Below are 26512 nucleotides of genomic sequence, written 5' to 3' on the forward strand. Positions count from 1 at the left end.
TGGGGGGGGGGAAGAGTTAGAGAGTTCCCATGTTTGTGGTGCTGCAAAGGAGCAGACATGTAGTACCCTGTAGTGCCATGTAGTACCCTATAGTACCCCATAGTGCCATGTAGTACCCCGTAGTATCCTGTAGTACCCTGTAGAGCAGACCTGGGCATTGTACGGCCCGCGGGCCGGATCCGGCCCGAGGGATGATTCTGACCGGCCCGCGAAAGATTACATGATAATAAAAAAAAATTAAAAAAAAATAAAATTTTTTTTTTTTTTTAATATTTTTTTTTTTTACTTTTTTTCCCCCGTGTCAACGTTCACACGCACAGTATACGCTTAGGAGACATGCTCAGAAGATGTTGGTTCTCTTTGGATCCACCTACATATGTGAACAGACATTCTCAGTCATGACGTTTACCAAGTCCAGGTACAGATCCTCTCTCACTGATGAACATCTGGCAGCTGTGCTTCGCATCTCCACCTCAGACATGCAACCTGACTTTGATGGACTTGTTAAAGCTCAACAGAGACTGGATTTCTCACACTGAATGAAAAAAAAAGAACTGAAGAACACTAAAATGTGGAAATATAACAAGTGAAATGGGACACTTGATATTTTTTTTTCTTTTTTTTGCACAGTTCTGAAAACATTAAATGTTTAATATAGGCATGTAAAGTAAAAAAAGCTACAAAACTGGGACACTTTTCTTTACACAGTTCAGTGACATGTCTTGTTTATTTTTGCTATAAGATGATGTGATGTCTTTAGAAAGCTAAGAAAATCCTTGTTTCAATAGTATATGAAACTCAAAATGCCCTTTGTTATTAATGTTTCACATTTTGTTTATCATTTTGGAAATAAATTCTATTTGAATAAATTATATTTTTGAAAGCTAACCTCACCTTTTAATTGCCAAATAATAACATACACTCTTACCAGGGGTCAAAACAATGCCATTTACTGCTTTTTATATAGAAATAAAATTTATATTATGCATAATTGAGTTTGGAATTTTGGCCCGGCCCCCCAACATATTTTCAGTTGCTCATTCGGCCCCCCGGGAAAAATAATTGCCCACCCCTGCTGTAGAGCCATGTAGTACCCTGTGGTGCCTTGTGGTACCATGTAGTACCCCGTAGTGCCATGTAGTTCCATGTAGTGCCATGTAGAGCTATGTAAGCCATGTAGTACCCTGTAATGCCATGCAGTACCATGTAGTACTCTGTGGTACCATGTAGTACCCTGTACCCTAACTAAACTACCCTATAGTAAACTACCCAGTGGTACCATGTAGTACCCTGTACCATAACTAAACTACACAGATTAATCTAAAGGTCAGTCCCCGACCAGGTGAGATCAAGGTAGGTTGAAGGAGAGAGAGAAAAGATGAGTCTTAAGCAAGGATTTAAAAGCTTCGACAGAGCAGGCGCCCCTGATGACGGCAGGTAATTTGTTCCACAGGTAGGGAGCGCGGTAGACAAAGGCTCTGTGGCCGGCGGATTTCTTTTTAACCCTAGGGGTCGATAGAAGCCCCGCATTTTGTGAGCGCAGAGCACGAGCGGGCGAGTATCGGGAGATGAGATCGGATAGATAGAGCGGTGCAAGCCCATTTAAAATTTTGTAGGTGAGGAGTAGCACTTTAAAGTCAGAGCGGGCTTGGATAGGAAGCCAATGTAGGGCGGACAAAACTGGTGTGATGTGATCAAATTTTCTAGTTCTAGTTAGTATCCGTGCAGCCGCATTTTGCACGAGTTGAAGATTTTTGATGCTTGAATTAGGTAGGCCTGAAAAAAGTGCATTACAGTAGTCCAGACGTGATGAGACAAAAGCATGAATCAGGGTTTCAGCATCAGCCAGAGTTAAAATGGGGCGTATTTTTGCGATATTACGAAGATGGAAGAATGCAATTTTGGTGACATTTTTTATATGTGCATTAAATGAGAGGGAGGAATCAAAAATGACTCAGAGGTTTTTTATGGTGGAGCTCTGGGATACATGACAGGTATCAAAGTTGAGGGAGATGTCCTGACTACACCACTGTGTAGTCCGCAAACTTCACTATGGAGTAGGAGCTGAACCTGGCCACACAGTCATGTGTGTAGAGTGAATACAGCAGGGGGCTCAGAACACAGCCCTGGGGGGACCCGATACTCAGGGTGATGGTGTTGGAGGTCTGACCCCCCACCCTGACCGCCTGAGGCCTTTCACTCAGAAAGTCCAGTATCCAGGCGCTCAGAGCGGATCTCAGACCCAGCTCAATCAGCTTGTCCACCAGTCTGGTGGGGACTATGGTGTTGAACGCTGAGCTATAGTCAATGAACAACAGTCTCACATAGCCCCCCTTCTGGCTGTCTAGGTGAGAGAGGGTGTTGTGTAGTACCTGAGAGACCGCATTATCAGTGGACCTGTTTGACCTGTATGCAAATTGCAAAGGGTCCATATCACTGGGGAGGGAGGCACAAATGTAAGCCTTAACCAGCCTCTCAAAACATTTCATGACCACAGAGGTGAGTGCCACCGGTCTGTAGTCATTAAGACCTGCTGGAGAGGATTTTTTTGGTACCAGGATTATAGTGGACACCTTGAAGCAGGCAGGGACCACGGACTCAGCCAGATATAGATTGAATATGGTGGTGAACACTGGGGCTAGCTGGTTAGCACAGCACTTAAGTATACGTCCTGTTATCCCATCTGGGCCAGCTGCTTTTCTGTTGTTCACCCGCATAAATGCTCTTCTCATACTGTGTTCTGTCAATGAGAGAGTGCCCCCCCCCCCTTCCACGACGGCCGGTGCGTCAGTGACATCGTTAGCCGGTGAGCTAGCGTCGCCACTGTTTGCACCAAACCGCGCATAAAAGGAGTTGAGTTGATCCGCGAGAGAGGCGTCGGCACTCCCGATTGAGGGGGCGCTGACTTTGTAGTCAGTTATCGTCCGTAGTCCTCGCCATAAACCTCTTGTGTCGTTCTGGGCCATTTGTGCCTCCATCTTGCCAGCGTATGTCCTCTAAGCCAGCTTTACGGCCTTGCGCAGAGTATAGACTGTAGCCTTATACTCATCCATATTTCCTGACGCTCTGCCCAGGTTATAAGCAGCATTTAACATATTTAACATATTAAATCCTTTCTACTTGGCAGCATTGAAATATTATTTTCCTGGTACTCCATACGGTTGGTAGGCTACGCAGTAGCAGACAATATTTTACTTATTTATTTAGTGTATTTGTCAGGGACAATGTAAAAGAAAACAATTTACAATAACAAGATACAGATGCATTGCATGTAGGACCAGGACTTAGCCATGCTAAGGCTGCAACCCCTGTCCGTGGTTAGGCTTTTCTTTACACATTCATATCGATATTAATATTCATAACAATATTAATATCAATAGTAATATTAATATTCATATCAATATTCATATACATATTCATATGACTATTTATATGGATATTAATATCGATAGTCATACCGATATTCATATTCATATCAATAATACTATTTGTAACTGAGGGGTACAATTCCCTGACTGTATTGTTAGATATGATACTTACTACCACTACCTCTTGTACTTTAGACTCTGGCCACCCAGTACTAGGCATAAATAATTATGGTAAACACTCCCACGTAGATGAAACGATCCAACACAAATGTACCAAGTCGAAAGTCTGCGTTTAATAATAATTAATACATAGCAAAAGGTATGTAGAGCAATCACTTAATTACATTTATGATTTGAAATAGGATGCACTTTTATGGCAAATGAGTATTCGTTGGTATATCAATAGAGAACGTCCAATCTCTGGTGGCGCAGGCGGTAAATATACAACCTGGAATATTTAAGGAATAATGGCAATGATACTTTAATGATTATAGAACTGGATACACTAGGGGGGAATTCCGGTCGCTTGTAAGACAACTGGAGAAGGGGGGGGGGGGGTAGAGTCTGGCTGTATCCGTCTGGCCGAGGGTATCCTGGGAGAACCCACGGTTGTGCGGCTCGGTGCCTCAGCGATCCTCGATCCACAGATGAAAGCAGTTGGACTCTCTGTGGGCCGGCTTCCTCCGGTCCACGATGGAGAGACGTGAAGCGACCTCGTCGTGTAGAGCGTCTCCTCACCTGTCGTCCTCTCCGGGGGGGGGGTTTCCAACACACGGCAGTGTTGGTCTTTATCCATAGAATAATCACTGTATACAAAGCATAATCCGTGCCTGGGAAGGCGGGCTGTCGTCGGTAGAATAATCCGGTATGCAGGTCCACTCGCTCGTCGGCTCTGGGGCTCTTCGGGTGCAGCCTCACATGGGGTCGGCCACCCTGGATAAGCAGCCAGTTCTACCCGAAACGATGGGGGTACTGAGTACGATAGTATTCTCACCGCACGAAGCACTACATATGAATAGACTATTATTAGCTTAATAGACTACGTCCAACTCGACGATATAGTGCCAAATATGACTATTCAAATATTAATATACACGATGTCTCAATACCGATGGTAGGCCGAACTTGGCCTTACTCCCACACGTGGCGTCGCGGGGAGGCTTTACGTCTGTCACTCTATTGGAGGGTAAGAAACTGGACTAAAAGGAAGTCCTACTTTAGTAGCGCAGTATATATACGCACTATGAACAAATAGTACCATTAGTGGTGCGGTAGCCAGATTCCTACGCGGAACTAGGACTTGTTCGTACATGTTGAGCGGTACGTTTGAACTGGGTCTGGGGGGTATGGCAGCCTGGCACCAAGGTCTCGACCAATAGTAGAATGGAGACTATTATGGGATGTTCAGTAGGCTAGAATGGATATTCAATGCATATTGTACAAGGAATATACAAGGGATATCAGGGAATATTAGAGAATATACAAATACAATTAAATATATATATATAAATAAATATATATATTCGGTTTAATCTGGCCCTTCACAACAGCCACCCCCTGATTGGTCCCAGACCTAATCAGTTAAGCAGAGACAGATTAATCGCGTTGTCTATTTACACATAAGGGTTTGCTGTAGGGGTCAGTCAACTTCACAAAGTCATAGGGTTATAGGGTCATGGTCATCATCGATTGTGTCTGGGAGTCGGGGCAGTTCTATGAGCCTCGCCACGGGACGGGTGTAAGTGCGACCCTGGACAAGCACTTCGGCTGCTCGGACCTTGCCGTCGGCACCGGTGATCACTTTGCTTACGCGGCCGGCCGGCCACATAGCTCTGGGCAGTGATTGATCAATAATCATGACGACTGTTCCTTCTGTCAAATTGTCTCTCTCCTTTACCCACTTCTGGCGGGTCTGTAGAGACGGTAGGTAGTGCAGTAGGAATGTCCTTTGTTGTGCACTCTCTATGGTAGTGCAATCATCTATGTTGGGGTCTGCGGAGATAACAGTGCTCAATCCACAGAACATAGGTTTCTTATTCTCAGCCTCCTCTTGACTGGCTTCCCTCGGGATAGGCGTGGGCCACTCTCCTTCCGGGAGCTTTAGGAATGCTGGGCCGTCACTGTAGACATTGCGACGGGTGAGGTCATCTAGGGGCATTCCCCGGGTGATGACGTCAGCTGGGTTCTGTTTTGTATCAACGTAGCGCCACTCTGTTTCTCCGGTTAACTCTTCGGTTAAGTCTTGAATCTCGGTGACTCTGACTCCCACGAAGACTTTGTACTTGCATGAGTCCGATTTGATCCAGGCGAGTACTGTCGTGGAATCTGACCACAGGATTGTTCTAGACACCGGTATGGTGAGCTCACGTTGGATGAGCGTGGCTAGGTGCGCTCCGGCTAGGGCTGCGCAGAGCTCTAGACGTGGGATAGATTGTTGCTTGCGTGGGGCTATTCTCGAGCGGGCGAGGACAAATGCTGTGTAGATCTCTCCCCCCTCCTCCCGGGCCCGCAAGTAGGCTACTGATCCGTATGCGACCTCTGAGGCGTCACTGAAGACGTGTAAGTCCATTTTACATGTCTCTGGCCTCACCGTGGGTGGGAAGTAGCTTCGGCGCATATTAACGCCTGGGAGTGAGTGGAGCTCCATCTCTCACTCTCTCCAGGTGGATGCAAGGTGTGCGGGAATGGGGTCGTCCCAGCCCTGGTCCTTGTCCCACAATGCTCGTACAATAATTTTTGCCCTGGTGGTGTACGGTAGAATACATCCTAGCGGGTCATATTGTCGGGCGAGTGTTGTGTACACACTCCGTCTGGTGGTCGGCGCCGCCGCCGGCCTTCCCTGCTCCGTAGTCAGGGGCTTGTGTCTGTAGTGAAGCGAATCTGTTTTGAATCGCCACACCAATCCCAGGGTCATCTCCTGGGCTTCTCCCGGGATTGTAGCCATCCAGGTCTCGCTGCTGGCTGCCTTGTCCTCGGAGGAGAGGCTGCGCAGTACTTGCGGATCGCTGCTGGCCCACTGCCTGAGATCAAAGCCGCCTTTGATCAATGAGGCGCGGAGTTTAATCAGGAGAGCCTCGGCTTCTTCCTGGGTTGAAAGGCTTTGTAGACAGTTGTCTACGTAGAAGCTGTTCTTTACGCTGTGTCGGACCTCTTCGTCCGCTGCTGGGTCCTCTGCTACATGTTTCTGTAGTGCAAATGTAGCACAGCAGGGGCTGCACGTCGTTCCGAAGGGGAGGACTTCCCATTGGTAGATGGCTGGGTGCTCATCTCCTGGCTTCTCTCTCCATAGGAACCGTAACAGGGGCTTGTCCTCCTCTACTAATCTCACCTGCAGGAACATTCCTTTAATGTCCCCGCTGATGGCCACCTTTTCCTGGCGGAAGCGGAGTAGAACGCCGAGTAGGGAGGGGCCGAGTGTGGGACCGGGCAGTAACTCTTTATTCAGATTTTGGGATCCGATCTGGTAGCTGCAGTTAAATACTATGCGGTCTTTACCGTTGTGATGGACCTTGTGGTGAGGCACGTACCACGATTCAGTGGTCTGGTCAGCCTCTTTAATGTCCATCTTTGTGACGTGTCCCGCTGTGATGAGCTTCTCAATCTCGGCGCGGTATACACTCTCTTGGGCGGGGTTCTTGGCTAAGCGCCGCTCCGTGTTCAGCAGGTACCGTTCTGTGGCGTCTGTCTTGGCGTGGAAAGTAGGCATTCCTTCTCGCCGCAGGAGTGGCGTGGCGTATCTCAACACGCCGTTGACCGGGACTCTCTTGGTCCCTGTCTCGAGGAGGTGAATGGCGTAAATGTCATCTTTAGAGCGAATGTCTTTCTTTCCGTTCTTAAAGGGCATTTGTTCCAAGGTCCATAGCAGCTCTACGTGTTGCAGGAGTGCGGTTTCTCCCTCTGTGACTCGGGAGTGGAGACATCTAGTGGCTGTACTTCGGTTGAGAGATTTGGCGAGCGGGCCTTGGAGAGTCCATCCCAAACGGGTCTCGACTGCTGCAGGACAGCCTCGGGGTCCGGTATGAACCCGGTCTATCGGGACAATGAGGTCTGCATGGTCGGAGCCTATCAACAGGGTCGGCATAGCATTGTCTATGAGCGGGATCGGTAACTTGCGCAGATGTGCATATTTCTCCATCAGCTTGGCGACGGGGTATGTGTACCGCGACAGTCCTATTTCTTGGCTGGTGAAAGCGTCTGTAATCTGGTACCGTCGCTCAGGCTGGCCGCTTGCTGCGATAGAGAATGAGACATTCTCGCCCTTTATCGTCTTCAAATCTCGTCTTATTGTCCGAATTGTCATTTGGGTTTCGCTTCCCCGCAGCCGCAGCGGAGGCGAGCAGAAGGGTCTTCTCTGACCCGTCATCGAGGACGGCGTAAGTGTCCAGGACTTTATTCTGGTAGCTTAGTGTCACACGCACTACTTTTAGGAGTACTCAGGCTCCACTGCTGCTGGCGGGATCGATGTACATGACGCTCGCTTTGCTGCTGGATGGTGCGGGTGAAGGGCGCCGTCTGTTACTGTCGTGAAGTATGTCCAGATGGGCTCCATCGCACTTGGTGCACCTTTTCTTTAAGCGGCATTCGGCTGCCATGTGTGAGCGCGCACAGCGAAAACAGCGCTTGTTGGACTTTATCCATTGACTTGCTTCCTCCGCGTTCAGCTTGGGGAAGGAGTCACATTGCGCTAGCCAGTGTTCTTTCTCACAGTAGGGGCACACTATCTTCCACTTCTCCGTTCTGGAGGGGGTACTGTGGCTCCTGCTGCTCGGTACTGACTCCGATTGGTGCATCACAGTCACCGATCTTCTTCCATCATTTAGTCGTCTGGTTCCTTCTCTGGAGCCAGGGGTGCTCCGTCCGAATGTATCTAGCCATAGGCTGCTGACTTCTCTCGCCAGGAAGTCTGCTAGATCGAGGAGGTTCGGTTCGGGGCCATTCGGGTCTCGGTGGTCTCTCTGCCGCCTAAAACGCTCCTGTCGAGCGGGCGGCAGCTTCTCCAAGATCCTTTCCACATTTGAGTTGGCGTAAAGTTCATGCCTCCCCTTCTCTCTCTGCGCTCCCAACATCCCTACCAGGGACTGCACTCTGATGGACAGGTCGTCCAGTGCTCGATTGTCTATTGCTGGGGGTAAGCGGTCGATGTGTCGGATCTCCTGGATCACGTAATCCCATATGCGCCCATACCTCTGGTCCAATGCTACCAGCGCTGCTGTGTATGGGGTGGTGGAAGTCGCGTAGGCGAGCGCTATATTATGTGCGCGGGGTACCTTTAAGTGCTTCAGTAGGATGGCGTATTTATGGCGTTCATCCAATACATCCACCAACATGGTCTCCAGACACATGCGGAGTTCTGTATACTGGGCCCGGTTCTCTTGGGTGAAGTCGGGTACCATAGGCGTGCCAATGTATGACGCTGACTGTGGATACATCGGCGAGCGTTGGGGGAGAGGCCTCCTAGGCGAGTCTCCTCCCGCTCCTTGGTATGGGCTGGTACTGGCAGTGTACCATGGCCCGCTTGTCCAGGTGCTGTTCCTCGGTGCGGGTCGTGCGTCGTGCTCACCCGTGTATAGAGTCGGGGGTCTGTAGCGCAGCTCCGCGGGAGTATAGCCTGGGCTGTACCGGACCTCCTGGTCCGGTAGAGTACTGTGCTGTCGTCGGGCGTGGTTCTCCTCCTCTTCCTCTTCGTCTTCAGTTAGGTCATCCAGTGCTTGTAGTCTCTGGTTTAGCCTCTCCACAGGATATGCTGCTCCTTCCCGGTTGCTAGGTCTCGCTTGGACCGGTGGGGGGAGGTGGTCTGTGGGGGGTATAGACCTCGTCTGTTGGTCAAGTTCAGGGTTGTTTACTCGGCTAGGGGATGCCGCCCTGGAGGTGTGTCTAGACGAGTTCCTGGAGCCTCTGGCGGAGGGAGAGGGTGTTGTCCGTCTGATCAGCTGTTCTATTAGTTGCGCTTGCTGTCTGTCGCGCTCTGCGTCCCGTAGAGCACCAGCAGCTGCTCGCTGGCTGTCTGCTCGGTCTCGGGCCACATTCTCTTCCATCTGAATGCGTCTTATTTCTAGACGTATATGCTCTTCTTCGCTCCGCTGCTGGATCTGCAGTCGGTCGCGTTCAGCAGCGGCGTTCAGGCTGATGAGGAAGGCCTGCTGTAGGGTCCTCTCTGCCTCGCTGGGAGAAGGCGGTTGTATAGGGGAGCCTTCCCTCGGGGTACTCCTTGCGGAGCCTTGGAGCTCTATCTCCACGGTGCTCTCCCCGTCTTCTTCCGTGCCGAGTTCTCTCTCTGTAGCGTTGTATTCCTCCCGGGACTCATCGGGGACTACTTCTTCAGTACTGGCGGGGTGTGAAGTCATGTCTGGTTCCCACTGGTCCCCACCGTGAGCTTGGTCAGTTACATTAGAACCCGTAGGGGCCTCTATGGTCGGGGTAGTCTGGGCGTTGGGGTTAGACATACTTTTACTTTCTAGTTTTACCGCGTTTACTGTTAGTAGAAGACTAGGTTGTTGACTGACAGCGTAAGCCTCTAAGTACTGAGGGAGCCGTCGTTCGCGCTGCGGGCGTTGGTTAGGAGGATCGTTTCGTGGAGTGTTCATCATAGGCCATTTCAATATTAATAACACTATATTAATATTACACTAATTACCATCCGGCTCGAAGGACCAATTGTAACTGAGGGGTACAATTCCCTGACTGTATTGTTAGATATGATACTTACTACCACTACCTCTTGTACTTTAGACTCTGGCCACCCAGTACTAGGCATAAATAATTATGGTAAACACTCCCACGTAGATGAAACGATCCAACACAAATGTACCAAGTCGAAAGTCTGCGTTTAATAATAATTAATACATAGCAAAAGGTATGTAGAGCAATCACTTAATTACATTTATGATTTGAAATAGGATGCACTTTTATGGCAAATGAGTATTCATTGGTATATCAATAGAGAACGTCCAATCTCTGGTGGCGCAGGCGGTAAATATACAACCTGGAATATTTAAGGAATAATGGCAATGATACTTTAATGATTATAGAACTGGATACACTAGGGGGGAATTCCGGTCGCTTGTAAGACAACTGGAGAAGGGGGGGGGGGGTAGAGTCTGGCTGTATCCGTCTGGCCGAGGGTATCCTGGGAGAACCCACGGTTGTGCGGCTCGGTGCCTCAGCGATCCTCGATCCACAGATGAAAGCAGTTGGACTCTCTGTGGGCCGGCTTCCTCCGGTCCACGATGGAGAGACGTGAAGCGACCTCGTCGTGTAGAGCGTCTCCTCACCTGTCGTCCTCTCCGGGGGGGGGGTTTCCAACACACGGCAGTGTTGGTCTTTATCCATAGAATAATCACTGTATACAAAGCATAATCCGTGCCTGGGAAGGCGGGCTGTCGTCGGTAGAATAATCCGGTATGCAGGTCCACTCGCTCGTCGGCTCTGGGGCTCCTCGGGTGCAGCCTCACATGGGGTCGGCCACCCTGGATAAGCAGCCAGTTCTACCCGAAACGATGGGGGTACTGACTACGATAGTATTCTCACCGCACGAAGCACTACATATGAATAGACTATTATTAGCTTAATAGACTACGTCCAACTCGACGATATAGTGCCAAATATGACTATTCAAATATTAATATACACGATGTCTCAATACCGATGGTAGGCCGAACTTGGCCTTACTCCCACACGTGGCGTCGCGGGGAGGCTTTACGTCTGTCACTCTATTGGAGGGTAAGAAACTGGACTAAAAGGAAGTCCTACTTTAGTAGCGCAGTATATATACGCACTATGAACAAATAGTCCCATTAGTGGTGCGGTAGCCAGATTCCTACGCGGAACTAGGACTTGTTCGTACATGTTGAGCGGTACGTTTGAACTGGGTCTGGGGGGTATGGCAGCCTGGCACCAAGGTCTCGACCAATAGTAGAATGGAGACTATTATGGGATGTTCAGTAGGCTAGAATGGATATTCAATGCATATTGTACAAGGAATATACAAGGGATATCAGGGAATATTAGAGAATATACAAATACAATTAAATATATATATATAAATAAATATATATATTCGGTTTAATCTGGCCCTTCACAACACTATTACTATTCACATGCATATTCATATACATATTCGTATCAATATTCATAGTCATATTCATATCAATATTAATATTCATATCTATATTCATATTACTATTCATTACATATCATTATTACCAAAAGTACATTCGTTAAAATGAGCACATACTAGTGACATTCTTTACATCATACAATAATTACAATAATTGCATCACATTACAGTCATTTTACATGTGTTGCATATGTGTACATGTGTGTGTGTGTGTTCCCTGATTCATGGCAATATGTGTATGTGCATAATGTTTATAAGTGTGCGTGTCTGTGTGGACACACTGTAGTCTTATGTAGTAGTATGTATGTATGTATGTATGTATGTATGTATGTATGTATGTATGTATGTATGTATGTATGTATGTATGTATGTATGTATGTATGTATGTATGTATGTATGTATGTATGTATGTATGTATGTGTCTGTTCCTCTAGCTGTGTGTACATGTCTATGTGTGTTTGTTCCTCTAGCTGTGTACATGTCCATGTGTGTCTGTTCCTCTAGCTGTGTGTACATGTCTATGTGTGTTTGTTCCTCTAGCTGTGTGTACATGTCCATGTGTGTCTGTTCCTCTAGCTGTGTGTACATGTCTATGTGTGTTTGTTCCTCTAGCTGTGTGTACATGTCTGTGTGTCTGTTCCTCTAGCTGTGTGTACATGTCTATGTGTGTTTGTTCCTCTAGCTGTGTGTACATGTCTATGTGTGTCTGTTCCATCACTTGAACGTGCTGTATCCAACCAACTCACTGATTATCTCTTACAGAATGACCTCCTAATCAGTCAGGCTTCAGGACTGGTCACTCCACAGCGGTGACACTCATTGCGGTCACAGAGGCACTTCACTTAGCAAAAGCGAAAGGCCTCTCCTCTGTCCTGATTCTCCTAGACCTATCTGCAGCCTTCGACACAGTCAACCATCAGATCCTCCTCGCGTCCCTCGCAGGAATGGGAGTGGCTGGCTCTGCGCTGACAAGGCTGACATCATACCTCAATGACCGCTCCTAAGTGCCATGGAGAGGGACCCTGTCTGCCACCCGCCCCCTGCAGACGGGTGTCCCCCAGGGCTCGGTCCTTGGACCCCTTCTCTTCTCCCTCTACACTAAATCTCTGGGTAACATTATCACGTCTCATGCCTTCTCGTATCATTGCTATGCCGATGATACTCAACTCTTCCTCTCCTTCCCTCCCTCAGATATTCACATCTCTGAGCAGATATCGGCCTGTCTGTCCGACATCTCCGCCTGGATGACGTGTACATGTCTATGTGTGTTTGTTCCTCTAGCTGTGTGTCATATGTCTATGTGTGTCTGTTCCTCTAGCTGTGTGTACATGTCTATGTGTGTTTGTTCCTCTAGCTGTGTGTCCATGTCTATGCGTGTCTGTTCCTCTAGCTGTTTGTACATGTCTATGTGTGTCTGTTCCTCTAGCTGTGTGTACATGTCTATGTGTGTTTGTTCCTCTAGCTGTGTGTCCATGTCTATGCGTGTCTGTTCCTCTAGCTGTTTGTACATGTCTATGTGTGTCTGTTCCTTTAGCTGTGTGTACATGTCTGAACTAAGTACAGATTAACAGCGCAAACACACCAGTCGACGAAGGCAGGCGACCAGCGCTTCACTTTCGATCCCATGTTAATGGACGTAGCTGTGCCCACCGGCCGCAAGCAGACGCGCGACTCACGGGCTGGAAGCGATCGTTTCCGCTTTGGTTGGATTCAGAGGCGTGCGCCACACGCATTTTCACAGAAATACACTCAATATCTGCATTATTACCACACATATAGATGTTGTTCAACCAGCTAATGTGTCTGTATCTTTACCAATACAAATAATACAAATAAAACATATTACTATACTTTTTCAGGAGTACAGTCACACTGATCATCATTCTAAAAGGAATTTTAACATTTGCCCGGCCACGCGCGCTGTTCTCGCACGGAACCCGCGAGTGCCTGCATGCGCGACTGGTGTGTTTGCGCTGAGTTGCTGAGCACAAGTGCTCATGAATTTGGCTTTAATTAAAGCCAAGGTAAGGCATCTACCACAATTAACACATTTAAAGGGACACTTCACCAAAAAACAATGCTCATTTATTTGGTACATAATCTCACACACATCCAAAAACTCTAAACAGTTTTGCACAAGGTGGCTGAGTGGCGCAGTGGGCAAGGTGCTCGCCACTAACACAGGAGATACTGGTATCGAGCCCAGCTCTCGGCGTTGCTACCGGCTTGGCCGGTCATCATACTAACACAATTGGCAGTGTTAGAGGGTGGGAAAGCCGGTGGGTGGGGATTGGACATTGTGGACAGCGACTCCTACAGGTCGGTTGGGTGACGCCTGTACGGCAGAAACAGGAAGTATTGGCGGCAGCGTGAGCCTCCCACGCGTTACTCCTCGCCACTGAGAGTTCGAGCTGTCTGGTGAAAAGATGCGACAGGCTGCTTCCTCGTGTACCGGAGGGGACACGTGATGCAAGGCTTCTATCCTCACTACAGCTGACCAGTGGGAGGCATAGTCTAGCAACGTTCAAGACAGGGGAGGGAAGAATTGGAATTACGAAAATTGGGATGGGAGAAAAATAGAAAAATAAGGAGAAAATGTGGATAAAAAAAAATAAACAGTTTTGCACACATTCATATAGTTTGAGTTATTGAGAGTAAATTAGTTTGAATATGGCCACCAGTGATGTCATCTGTGCTTAATTACAGCTCCATAAAATGATGTAGATGAAATAATAGCAACACCATGTCTTATAGGGACTGCTACCTTATGATTTCATTGAGCTATGATTAAAACCGCTTAACGTTCCGACGGCCCGCCCGCACACGTCGTTTTACAGCCGTTTGTCAGTGTCACGCTGTGTTATTGCCACTCAACCGACACATCGGTTGAAAGCTAAAATGGCCGCTGTTTGAGTGACACACCACCTCACCTATTACATGCTTCCAATCGTGGGTTATAAGACCAAACGGCCAACGAGTGTCAGTTTTGGAAAAAGTGACCACCTCTGGTTTCGCCTCTCAATGACTGGACAAATCACCACTGACGCTGAAAATGATTGACCGTTTGTGTAGCCACCCTCTCTGGAGCACAAATTGTGCTTATCTATTGTTATTGCTCCTCTGGGGGTTGAGGGTTTGTTTGTGTATGTGTACGGAAGGGGTGGGGGTGGTGTATGTGATATTGTTATCAACTTTGGACATGTTCTAGGTAAGAGTTCAGTCTATGGCCCCAGTGTTTTCAGCTAATAACTATAGTAGTAGATAGATCTGCAGGCAAAATTATTCAGACAAAACTATAAATTTTTATTTCAGTGTTCAAACCTCTGTAACTCTGAGTGATTCCTTTCAGAAGAGGCCAGACTTGTGCATCTGCTACAAATGGTTCCAGAATAGTGTCCAATTTACTTTCAGTATGCAACCGACAGGCGTTTTATGCAAAATGTGCAGGACTGTTAAGAAATGTATATAAATAGAATAGAAAATGTGTGTATGTATGTATTTGTAAAATGTGTATGCGTGTTTTTTAGTTGTAAAGTGTGTATCTGTGTGTTTGTAAAATGTGTATCTGTGTGTGTGTGTGTGTGTGTGTGTGCATATTTGCGTGTGTGCTGGTTGTAATGGGTCCACGTGGTGGAAGGAATTCACGACCAATTAACTGTCAGTCCATTAGGCTTCTGCAGCCAATCGGCTCCTCAGGGAGGTTATTATCACACCATCATCTTGACACCATCTCTTCCTGTTTGAACTGATAGACATGGGAGGAGTATTTATACCTCCTTCATGTTTCCTAGAGATACTATATTATAATAATAGTATTATTATTATTATTATTATTATTATTATTATTATTATTATTATTATTGTATTTTATTTTTTTATAATTTTTTAAACAAACATATAAACAAACATGACAACACACGATAAGATATACAAGCATTAATTGTCAGGGCACATCCAATGAGATCACCTTTTAGTTAGTTGTCTTATATAAGATATACCCATAATACCTGTTATCTAAAAAAAAAACCTACACACATATGCTCAGCTCGAACCCCCCCCTCCCGGACCCCACCTTGAGAAGTACCTCCACTATCCCTCGCACCTAACCAGACACTACCATTATAAGCTAGCTTTTATTCTCTCCACCACTTCTAACCACATTGACATTTTGGATTCATTGAGACCCAGAATTCTTGCTGTAGATATTTCATGGTAAATTACATCGAGATATGTAAGAAACCAAACTTTACGGCACATTTTTTCCGGTTGAAACCAGCGTGATGCGATCAGCTTTTTGGCTACTGTGATTAAGCATTACATCACACGCAGGAGTGGTTTGTGACCAATAAACCATGCCTAGGGGTGGTTGTTAGGCCCGAGGCGCAGCCGAGGGTCGTTAGACCCCCCTAGGCATGGTTTATTGGTCACAAATCACGACTGCACGTGGTGTAAAGCTTTTATACAACTGCCAGATTCATCCAACCTTATTTCTATACAATAAACACACATTAATCGAAGATTTATTGAAAAAACCATCCGCCAGAAAAAGTAGTTCCCACAACTCCATGTGGAAGCAGCTTGAAGTGCATCCAACCAAACTAACACATCCAACTGTGTATTATTGGAATGATTGAGAGAAGTTGCCTCATGTGGAAGCAGCTTGAAGTGCATCCAACCAACTAACACATCCAACTGTGTATTATTGGAATGATTGATTGAAAATTTATTAAAACGTTTTCTTTGCCCTATAGGAAAAAAACGTTTTCTTCGCCCTATTTTTTTATTTATTTCTTTTAGCCTAAACTTAACCAGTTGGAAACCAGGGGTACAGTAATAAAATTAGCAATCAACCAATCAATCAATTCAATAGACCATGCTCACTTAAAACAGCGCTGCTTCTCTCTCAGTCTGACTCCCCCGCTGTTGCAGACAGGAGTGTGTGTGTGTGTGTGTGCGTGTGTGTGTGTGTGTGTGTGTGTGTCACAGTGTGTATGTGCGTGTGTGTATGCGTGTGTGTGTGTGTGTGTGTGTGTGTGTGTGTGTATGTGTGTGTGTGTGTTTGTGGGTACGCCAGCGTCGGACAGTGTGAGAGAGAACGCTGCAAGAAAGTAGGAAGGAAGAAATTTAAATCAATCAATTAATCTATCAATCAATCCGCGATTTTTCTTTTGTTCTAGATTGAGTCAAGACCCATCAATTACATCATCCAACATTGTTTAAAATACTAACACATTCCCCTTGACAGAATCGCTTCATATTTAGTCGTTATGGTGCTTTCAACATAACCATTTGATCTCCGCGATCCTGTTTTCTCCCGGAGTGAGCCGGGGAGGGTTATGTGATTTGGTTGTGGGCGGGTCCTGAGCCCAGGACCGTGGATTGTGATCAATAAAGACGTGTGAATGGCCAATCAGAATCGAGAAATTTGCATGCCGTTGTATAATACCCGATAAAACCAATCTCTTTAGCTGTGGATTCACTGCAAACTCAAAAACATCATTCAACAGCAATACCGAGGGGTGTACAGGTATATTCCAAGATACGAGTTTTGATATTTGTTGGGTCACATCTTTCCAGAATGCCTTAACTGGTGAGCAGTCCCAATACATGTGCATAAATGTCCCTTCGTCCCCATTTGTACATTGGGTGCATTTGGAATCTTGTTTGAGCCCCATTCGGCACAGTCTTATAGGAGTCAAGTATGTCCTGTGAATATAGTTAAGATTGATTTGTTGATGATCCGGGTTCCTTGATGTAAGTCGGACATTTGCCCAGGCTCCTTGCCAATCAAAGTCATTTTCCAGGTCTGGTATATCCCTCCTCCAGACAGAGTCAAGTTGGAGGGTTTCATACGAGGACGTTAGTAATTGATGATAAAATTCTGAAACAAAACCTCTCGATGTCTCTCTTGAGTAGAAGAATTTGTGGTATCTGTGGTGTTCAATTGGTCTGTCTAATGGAACACCGTGAGACTTCAAACATAGCTCTAACTGTTTGTGAAAAAGCCATGTGGACTTGGTGAGATTAAATTTTTGCGTATTTCTTTATCACTACAAAAACCCTGTTTGTTAAAAACATCCCCTTATTATTATTATTATTATTATTATTATTATTATTATTATTATTATTATTATTATTATTATTATTATTATTATTATTATTATTATTATTATTATTATTATTATTAATAATAATAATTATTATTATAATAATAATAATAATAATAATAATAATAATAATAATAATAATAATAATAATAATAATAATAATAATAATAATAATAATAATAATAATAATAATAATAATAATAATAATAATAATAATAATAGTACTACTGCTACTACTAGTAGTAGTAATAACAATAATAGCACCACTACTACTAGTAGTAGTGTTGTGAAGGATCAGATTAAACCGAATATATATATTTATTTATGGATATATATTTAATAGTATTTGTATATCGTTTGATATCCCTTGTATATTCCTTGTACATATACACTGAATATCCCTTTGGTCTACTAACAGCCCATAATAGTTTCATTCTCTCATTGGACAAGAACTTGGCGCCAGCAGCCAAGCCCCTTGGTTCAAGTTCAATCGTGCCGACGAACATGTCGTTACTAGCCCCGGTCCCGCGTAGGAATACGTCTGGCGAAATACAAATGGTACTATTTGTTCACAGCGCATATATATATGGCGCAAGTAAAGTAGAACTTTTTAGTCCCTTAGCCCTTAGTTCTTTACCCTCCAACCTAGTGGCAAGACGTTAAGCCTCACCCACGATACACGTGTGGTGCAGTATGGTCAACTTGGCCTCAGAATGGCATTGAGACATCGTGTGGATTAATAGTTGAATTGTCATAGTTTGGCACTATACCGTCGAGTGGGACGTATTTCTATTAAGTTAATAATAGTCTATTATGTATGGTGCATCGTTCGGTTAGAGTTATAAAGTGAGCAGTACCCCCATCGTTTCCTCGCGTTATCTAGAGTCTTAACCAGGCTGGGCAGACCACGTGTGGTGCTTTCATCCGAGGAGTTCTGGGCCAGGACGAGTGGACCTGCACATTGGATTACCTTACCCGGACGACGGCGAGCCCTACACGGCTTGGATTATCTACTTGCTTTGGGTGCTTTGATTATGCCATGGATAACAGCCAACACTGGTAAGTGTTGGAACTACCCCCGAGAGGAGTCCAGGTGAGACGGCGCTCTAACCCGAGTGAGGTCGCCTCACGTCTCTTCGTTGTGGACCGGCAGCTACCGTCTACAAGAGGGCCCAACGGTATTCATCTGTGGACCAAGGTTCTGTGGGCACCGTGTTCAGCACTCTGAATTCTCCCAAGAAATCGTTGGCCAGATGGGATATCGCCAGCGGCTCTCCTAACCCCCCCCCCCCCCTACTGACTTACAACCAGCAGGACCCCCCTTTAGTATATCCAGCTATAATCATTAAGTACCATCGCTATAGTTCCCTAAAGAACCAGGTTGTATACTTGCTTCCTGCGTAACCAGAGATTGGACATTCAATGTTGATTTGCCTACGAATACTCATTTGCCTTACAAGTGCATTCAAATCATAAATGTCATTACGTGAACGTTGTATATACCCTTTGCTATATATTAAAAATTCGACGGATACATTTGTGTGGACTTGGTTTCATCAGGTGGGAAAGTGTTCATCATATCTATATCATGTACTGTGTGGCCAGTAGTTAAAGTACATAAAGCGGTAGTGGTTTAATGATACCATACTTATCAATACAGTCAGGGAATTGTACCCCTCAGTTACAATTGGTCCTTCGAGCCGGAGGGTAACTAGTGTAATATTAATATAGTGTTATTAATATTAAAATGGCCTATGATGAACACTCCACGAAACGGTCCTCCTAACGTAGAACGCCCGCGGCGCAGACGACAGCCACCTCCGTACTTAGAGGATTACGCTGTCAGTCAACTACCTAGCCTTCTACAGACGGTAAACACGGTAAAAGTAGAAAGTAAAATTATGTCTGACCTTAACGACCAGGTTACCCCGACCACAGAGGCCCTAGTGGGTTCTAATGTAACTGACCAAGCTCACGGTGGGGACCAGGAGGGAGCTGACATGCCTTTACCCCCCGCCAATACCGAAGAAGTAGTCCCCGACCAGCCCCGGGAGGAAGACAACCCTACAGAGAGAGAACTCTGCACGGAACAAGATGAGGAGAGCGCCGAGGAAATAGAGCTCCAGGACTCCCCGACGAGTACAGCCAGGAGCGGCTCACCTCTACAACCGTCTTCTCCCAGCGAAGCGGAGAGGATGCTATCACAGGCGTTCCTCGTCAGCCTGACAGCCTCTACCGAACGCGATCGACTCCAGGGTGAACGCGATCGACTTCAGGGTGAACGCGATCGACTCCAGACACAGCAACGGAGCGAAGAAGAGCGCATACGCCTGGAGATGAGACGCCTTCAGATGGAAGAGAATATGGCAAGAGACCGAGCAGACACCCAGCGTGCCGCTGCCCAAAGAGAAGCAGAGCGCGACATCGCTTTCATCAAGCGCGAAGCCGAGCGCGACAGGCTACAAGCGCAACTAATGGAGCAGCTGATCCTCAAGGCAACACCCTCTCCCTCCGCCAGGGGTTCAAGGAACTCGTCGAGACAACAGTCAAGGGCAGCGTCTCCTAACCGAGCAAGCGACCCTGAACTTGACCAACAGACCAAGCCTATACCCCCCGCAGACCCCCTTCCCCGACCGGTCCAAGCGAGACCCAGCTACAAGGAAGGAGCAGCATACACTGCGGAGAAGCTAAATAAACGACTACAGGATCTAGAGGACCTGATAGAAGAAGAAGAAGAGGGAGAGGAGGAGAACCAAGCCCGACGACAGCACAGTACTCCACCGGACCAGGAGGTCCAGTACAGCCCAGGCTATACCCCCGCGGCGCTGCGCTACAGACCCCCGACTCTATTCACGGGTGAGCACGACGCACAACCAGCCCAGAGGAATAGCACCTGGACCAGCGGGCCATGGTACCCTGCCGGTACCAGCCAACAGAGAGGCGCAAGAGGAGACTCGCCTAGGAGGCCTCTCCCCCAACGCTCGCCGATGTATCAGCCATCCACGGCGTCATACATTGCCACACCGACCATCCCAGACTTCACCCATGAGAATCGGGCACAGTACACGGAGCTCCGAATGTGCTTAGAGACAATGATGGTGGATGTCGTTGATGAACGTCACAAGTATGCAATATTACTGAAGCACCTGAAAGTACCCCGAGCGCACAATATAGCGCTAGCCTATGCCACCTCTACGACCCCATACACCGCAGCTCTAGCAGCGCTGGACCAGAGATATGGACGTATATGGGATTACGTAATCCAAGAGATAAGGCATATTGACCGCCTACCCCCAGCAACAGACAATCGCTCATTAGACGACCTGTCTATAAAAGTGCAGTCCCTGGTAGGGATGCTGGGAGCGCAACGAGAAAAGGGTATGCACGAGCTATACGCCAACTCTAACGTCGAGAGGATTTTAGAGAAGCTGCCACCCGCCAGACAAGAGCGCTTTAGGCGGCAGAGAGACCACCGTGATCCTAACGGTCCCGAACCATCCCTCCTCGATCTAGCCGACTTCCTGGCGAGAGAAGTCAGCAGCTTACGACTGGATACGTTCGTGCGGAGCACACCAAGCTCCAGAGAGGGACCCAGGAGAATAAACGATGGAAGAAGATCGGTGACTGTCATGCACCAATCAGAATCAGTACCGAGCAGTAAGAACCACAGTACCCCCTCGAGAAAAGAGAAGTGGAAGATGGTGTGCCCGTACTGCGAGAAGGAACACTGGCTGTCACAATGTGACCTGTTCACAAAGATGAATGCAGAAGAAGTGAGTCAATGGATAAAGTCCAACAGGCGCTGTTACCGATGTGCGCGCAGTCACATGGCAGCCGAGTGCCGCCTAAAGAAGAGGTGCAGTCGGTGTGACGGAGCCCACCTAGATGTCCTACACGACAGTAACAGAAGAAAGCCTGCACCTGCACCATCGAGCAGCACCAAGGCAAGTGTCATGTACATTGACCCCGCCAGCAGCAGCGGCGCCCAAGTGCTCTTAAAGGTAGTCCGTGTAACATTGAGCTACCAAGATAAAGTCATGGACACTTACGCCGTCCTTGATGACGGGTCAGAGAAGACCCTTCTGCTCGCGTCCGCTGCGGCCCAGCTGGGACTGCGGGGGAGCGAGAACCAAATGACGATTCGGACAATAAGAAGAGATTTAAAGACGATAAAGGGCGAGAATGTCTCCTTCACTATCGCAGCAAGCGAGCAGCCAGAGCGACGGTATAGGATTACAAATGCTTTCACCAGCCAAGAAATAGGACTATCACAGTACACCTACCCCATCGCCAAGCTGATGGATAAATATGTGCACCTGCGTCAACTACCTATCCCGCTCATAGACGGCGACACCCCGACCCTGCTGATAGGCTCCGACCATGCAGACCTCATAGTCCCGATAGACCGGGTCCATACAGGACCCAGAGGCTGTCCTGCAGCAGTCGAGACCCGCCTAGGATGGACACTACAAGGCCCCCTCGCTAAATCTCTTAACCGAACAGCAGCCACTAGCTGCCTCCACTCCAGAGTGACAGAAGAAGACACCACTCTCCTGCAGCATGTCGAGAGGCTATGGACACTAGAGACAATGCCCTTTAAGAACGAAAAGAAAGACATTCGTTCTAAAGAAGACATTTACGCCATAAACCTCCTCGAGCAAGGGACAAAGAGAGTCACAGTCGGCGGAGTGATGAGATACGCAACTCCACTCCTGAGGCGAGAGGGAATGCCCACCTTTCACGCCACGAAAGAAGCTACGGAGCGGTATCTATTGAACACAGAGCGGCGCCTAGCCAAAGACCCCGCTCAAGAGAGTGTGTACCGCGCTGAGATTGAGAAGCTAATCACAGCGGGACACGTGACAAAGATTGACATTAAAGAGGCCGATCAGACGACCGAATCATGGTACGTGCCGCACCACAAGGTCCACCACAACGGCAAGGATCGCATTGTGTTTAACTGCAGCTACCAGATCGGATCCCAGAATCTGAATAAAGAGCTCTTGCCCGGCCCCACACTCGGCCCCTCTCTACTAGGCGTGCTACTACGCTTCCGCCAGGATAAGGTGGCTATCAGCGGGGATATCAAAGGGATGTTCCTGCAGGTGAGACTAGTGGAGGAGGATAAGCCCCTACTGCGGTTCCTATGGAGAGAGAGGATCGGAGATGAGCACCCAGCCATCTACCAATGGGAAGTCCCCCCCTTCGGAACCACATGCAGCCCGTGCTGTGCTACATTTGCACTGCAGAAACACGTCGCAGAGGACCCAGCAGCAGATGAAGAGGTCCGACACAGTGTGAAGAACAGTTTCTACGTGGACAACTGTTTACAAAGCGTTTCGACCCAAGAAGAAGCCGAGGCTCTCCTACTCAAGCTACGCGCCTCCCTGATCAAAGGCGGCTTTGATCTCAGGCAGTGGGCCAGCAGCGACCCGCACGTATTGCGCAGCCTCTCCCCCGCGGACAAGGCTGCCAGCAGCGAGACCTGGATGGCGACCATCCCAGGAGAAGCCCAAGAAATGACACTAGGACTAGTCTGGCGCTTCAAAACAGACTCGCTCCACTATAGACACAAACCCCTGACCACGGAGCAGGGAAGGTCGACGGCGATACCGACCACCAGACGGAGTGTGTACAGAACACTCGCCAAACAATATGACCCGTTGGGATGTATTCTACCTTACACCAACAGGGCAAAGATGATTGTACGAGCACTATGGGACAAGGACCAGGGCTGGGACGACCCAATACCCGCACCCCTTGCCTCCACATGGAGAGAGTGGGAGACGGAACTCCGCTCACTCCCAGGCGTCAATATACGCCGCAGCTACTTCCCACCCACAGTGAGGCCAGAGACATGCAAGATGGATCTACACGTCTTCAGTGACGCCTCCGAAGTAGCCTATGGATCGGTGGCCTACTTGCGTGCCCAAGAGAAGGGAGGAGAGATACACACTGCTTTCATCCTGGCTCGCTCAAGAATAGCCCCACGAAAGCAACAATCTATCCCGCGTCTAGAGCTCTGCGCAGCCCTAGCAGGAGCGCATCTAGCCACGTTAATCCAACGTGAACTCACCATTCCGGTGCACAGAACAATCTTGTGGTCAGATTCCACGACAGTACTCACATGGATCAAGTCTGATTCATGCAGATACAAGGTCTTCGTGGGAGTCAGAGTCACCGAGATTCAAGAGTTAACAGAAGCAGCGAGCTGGCGGTATGTGGACACCAAACACAACCCAGCTGACGTCATCACCCGGGGAATGTCCCTAGATGACCTCACCCGTCACAACATCTACAGTGACGGACCAGAGTTCCTCAAGCTCCCGGAAGAAGAGTGGCCTACGCCCACCCCACGGGAAGCGAGTAAAGAGGAGGCTGAGAACAAGAAACCTATGTTCTGTGGACTGAGCACAGTCGCCTCCACAGACCCCAACATAGATGATTGCCTCACCCTACAGAGTGCGCAACTAAAGACATTTCTGCGGCACCACCCAGAGATTCAGCCCACTGCCGACATTTCAGCAGCTGACTACGAAGAAGCAGAACTTCTTCTACTACAACGAGCCCAGAGAGACTCGTTCCCCGACGAGCTAGACTGTCTACAGGGAGGAAAGCCCGTCCCATCAGACAGCAGATTGCTCCACCTGGCACCCGAGAGCGACGCCCATAATCTCATCAGAGTGGGTGGTCGTCTGCGGAGAGCCCCCGATCTACCGGATGACGTTAAGTACCCGATAGTCTTGAACAGCCGACACAAGGTCACAGAGCTGATCATAAAGAAATACGACGAGGATGTACACCACGCAGGAGCAGAGAGAGTCTTCGCGGAGATCAGACGTCGCTATTGGATACTTCAAGGGAGAGAAGCAGTGCGACGCTTCCAGCGAACCTGTCTAGACTGCCGAAAGTGGCGCGCGCAGCCCAGCATACCCCGGATGGCTGACCTACCCCCCTGTCGCCTCCGACTCGGCGACAAGCCATTCCACTCCACAGGCATGGGCTGTTTTGGCCCGTTGTATATAAAGAAAGGAAGAGGAACCGAGAAGCGGTGGGGTATTGTATTCAAATGCATGACCACCAGAGCGATACATATCGAACTCCTTCCAACCATGAGCACAGACTCATTCCTTATGGCCTTCCGAAGATTCACATCACGGAAAGGAAAACCGTCTACGTTGTTGTCTGATCACGGGACAAACTTCAAAGGCGGAGAAGGAGAGCTGAGAGAGAGCTTCCAAGCTATGGGCCCAGAGCTTAAGACCCACCTCGCTCCATCCCAGATTGACTTCCAGTTTAATCCCCCGAACGCACCCCACTTCGGTGGAACCTGGGAACGAGAAGTACGTTCTATAAAGACAGCCCTGTACGCCGTGCTTGGGGCCCAGACTGTAGCGGAAGAAGTCCTAATGACAGTCCTCACGGAGATCGAGGGAGTATTGAACTCCAAGCCCCTCGGCTACGTCTCCAGTGATATAGCAGATGTCGACCCAGTCACCCCCAACACACTCTTGATGGGGCGGCTGGACCCCGCGCTACCCCAGACAATGTACAGGCCTGAAGAAGCGAACGGCCGAAGAATGTGGAGGTACAGTCAAGTACTAGCTGACAAGTTTTGGAACAGCTTTCTACTCCACTACCTACCGTCTCTACAGACCCGCCAGAAGTGGGTAAAAGAGAGAGACAATTTGACAGAAGGAACAGTCGTCATGATTATCGACCAGTCACTACCCAGAGCTATGTGGCCGGCTGGCCGCGTAAGCAAAGTGATCACCGGTGCCGATGGCAAGGTCCGAGCAGCTGAGGTGCTCGTCCAAGGGCGAACTTACACACGACCCGTGGCGAGGCTAATAGAACTGCCCAGACTCCCAGACACTATCGATGACGACCATGACCCCATGACTTTGTGAGTTGACTGACCCTTACAGCGGACCTTGAGTGGTAGACAGTGCGGTCAATCTGTCTCTGCTTAGCTAATTAGGTGGGACTAATTAGGGGGCGGCTGTTGTGAAGGATCAGATTAAACCGAATATATATATTTATTTATGGATATATATTTAATAGTATTTGTATATCGTTTGATATCCCTTGTATATTCCTTGTACATATACACTGAATATCCCTTTGGTCTACTAACAGCCCATAATAGTTTCATTCTCTCATTGGACAAGAACTTGGCGCCAGCAGCCAAGCCCCTTGGTTCAAGTTCAATCGTGCCGACGAACATATCGTTACTAGCCCCGGTCCCGCGTAGGAATACGTCTGGCGAAATACGAATGGTACTATTTGTTCACAGCGCATATATATATGGCGCAAGTAAAGTAGAACTTTTTAGTCCCTTAGCCCTTAGTTCTTTACCCTCCAACCTAGTGGCAAGACGTTAAGCCTCACCCACGATACACGTGTGGTGCAGTATGGTCAACTTGGCCTCAGAATGGCATTGAGACATCGTGTGGATTAATAGTTGAATTGTCATAGTTTGGCACTATACCGTCGAGTGGGACGTATTTCTATTAAGTTAATAATAGTCTATTATGTATGGTGCATCGTTCGGTTAGAGTTATAAAGTGAGCAGTACCCCCATCGTTTCCTCGCGTTATCTAGAGTCTTAACCAGGCTGGGCAGACCACGTGTGGTGCTTTCATCCGAGGAGTTCTGGGCCAGGACGAGTGGACCTGCACATTGGATTACCTTACCCGGACGACGGCGAGCCCTACACGGCTTGGATTATCTACTTGCTTTGGGTGCTTTGATTATGCCATGGATAACAGCCAACACTGGTAAGTGTTGGAACTACCCCCGAGAGGAGTCCAGGTGAGACGGCGCTCTAACCCGAGTGAGGTCGCCTCACGTCTCTTCGTTGTGGACCGGCAGCTACCGTCTACAAGAGGGCCCAACGGTATTCATCTGTGGACCAAGGT

The 26512-nt window shown here is 48.0% G+C and overlaps 1 protein-coding gene across 1 annotated transcript in view; it reads left to right on the forward strand.

The window, feature by feature from the left end:
* The window catches only part of LOC311226553 (uncharacterized protein), a gene marked incomplete at its 3' end in the record, with an annotated part of 133542 nt that extends 120560 nt beyond the window's left edge, over positions 1–12982 (forward strand). The window contains exon 6 of the mRNA XM_084311973.1: positions 12947–12982. Within this exon, the coding sequence (XP_084168099.1) occupies positions 12947–12982 (36 nt within the window). The remainder of the gene's footprint in view (positions 1–12946) is intronic.
* Between the last annotated feature and the right edge of the window lie 13530 nt (positions 12983–26512).

The sequence above is a fragment of the Notolepis coatsorum genome, assembly GCF_963971535.1.
Source record: "Notolepis coatsorum genome assembly, chromosome: 4".
NCBI lineage: Eukaryota > Metazoa > Chordata > Actinopteri > Aulopiformes > Paralepididae > Notolepis > Notolepis coatsorum.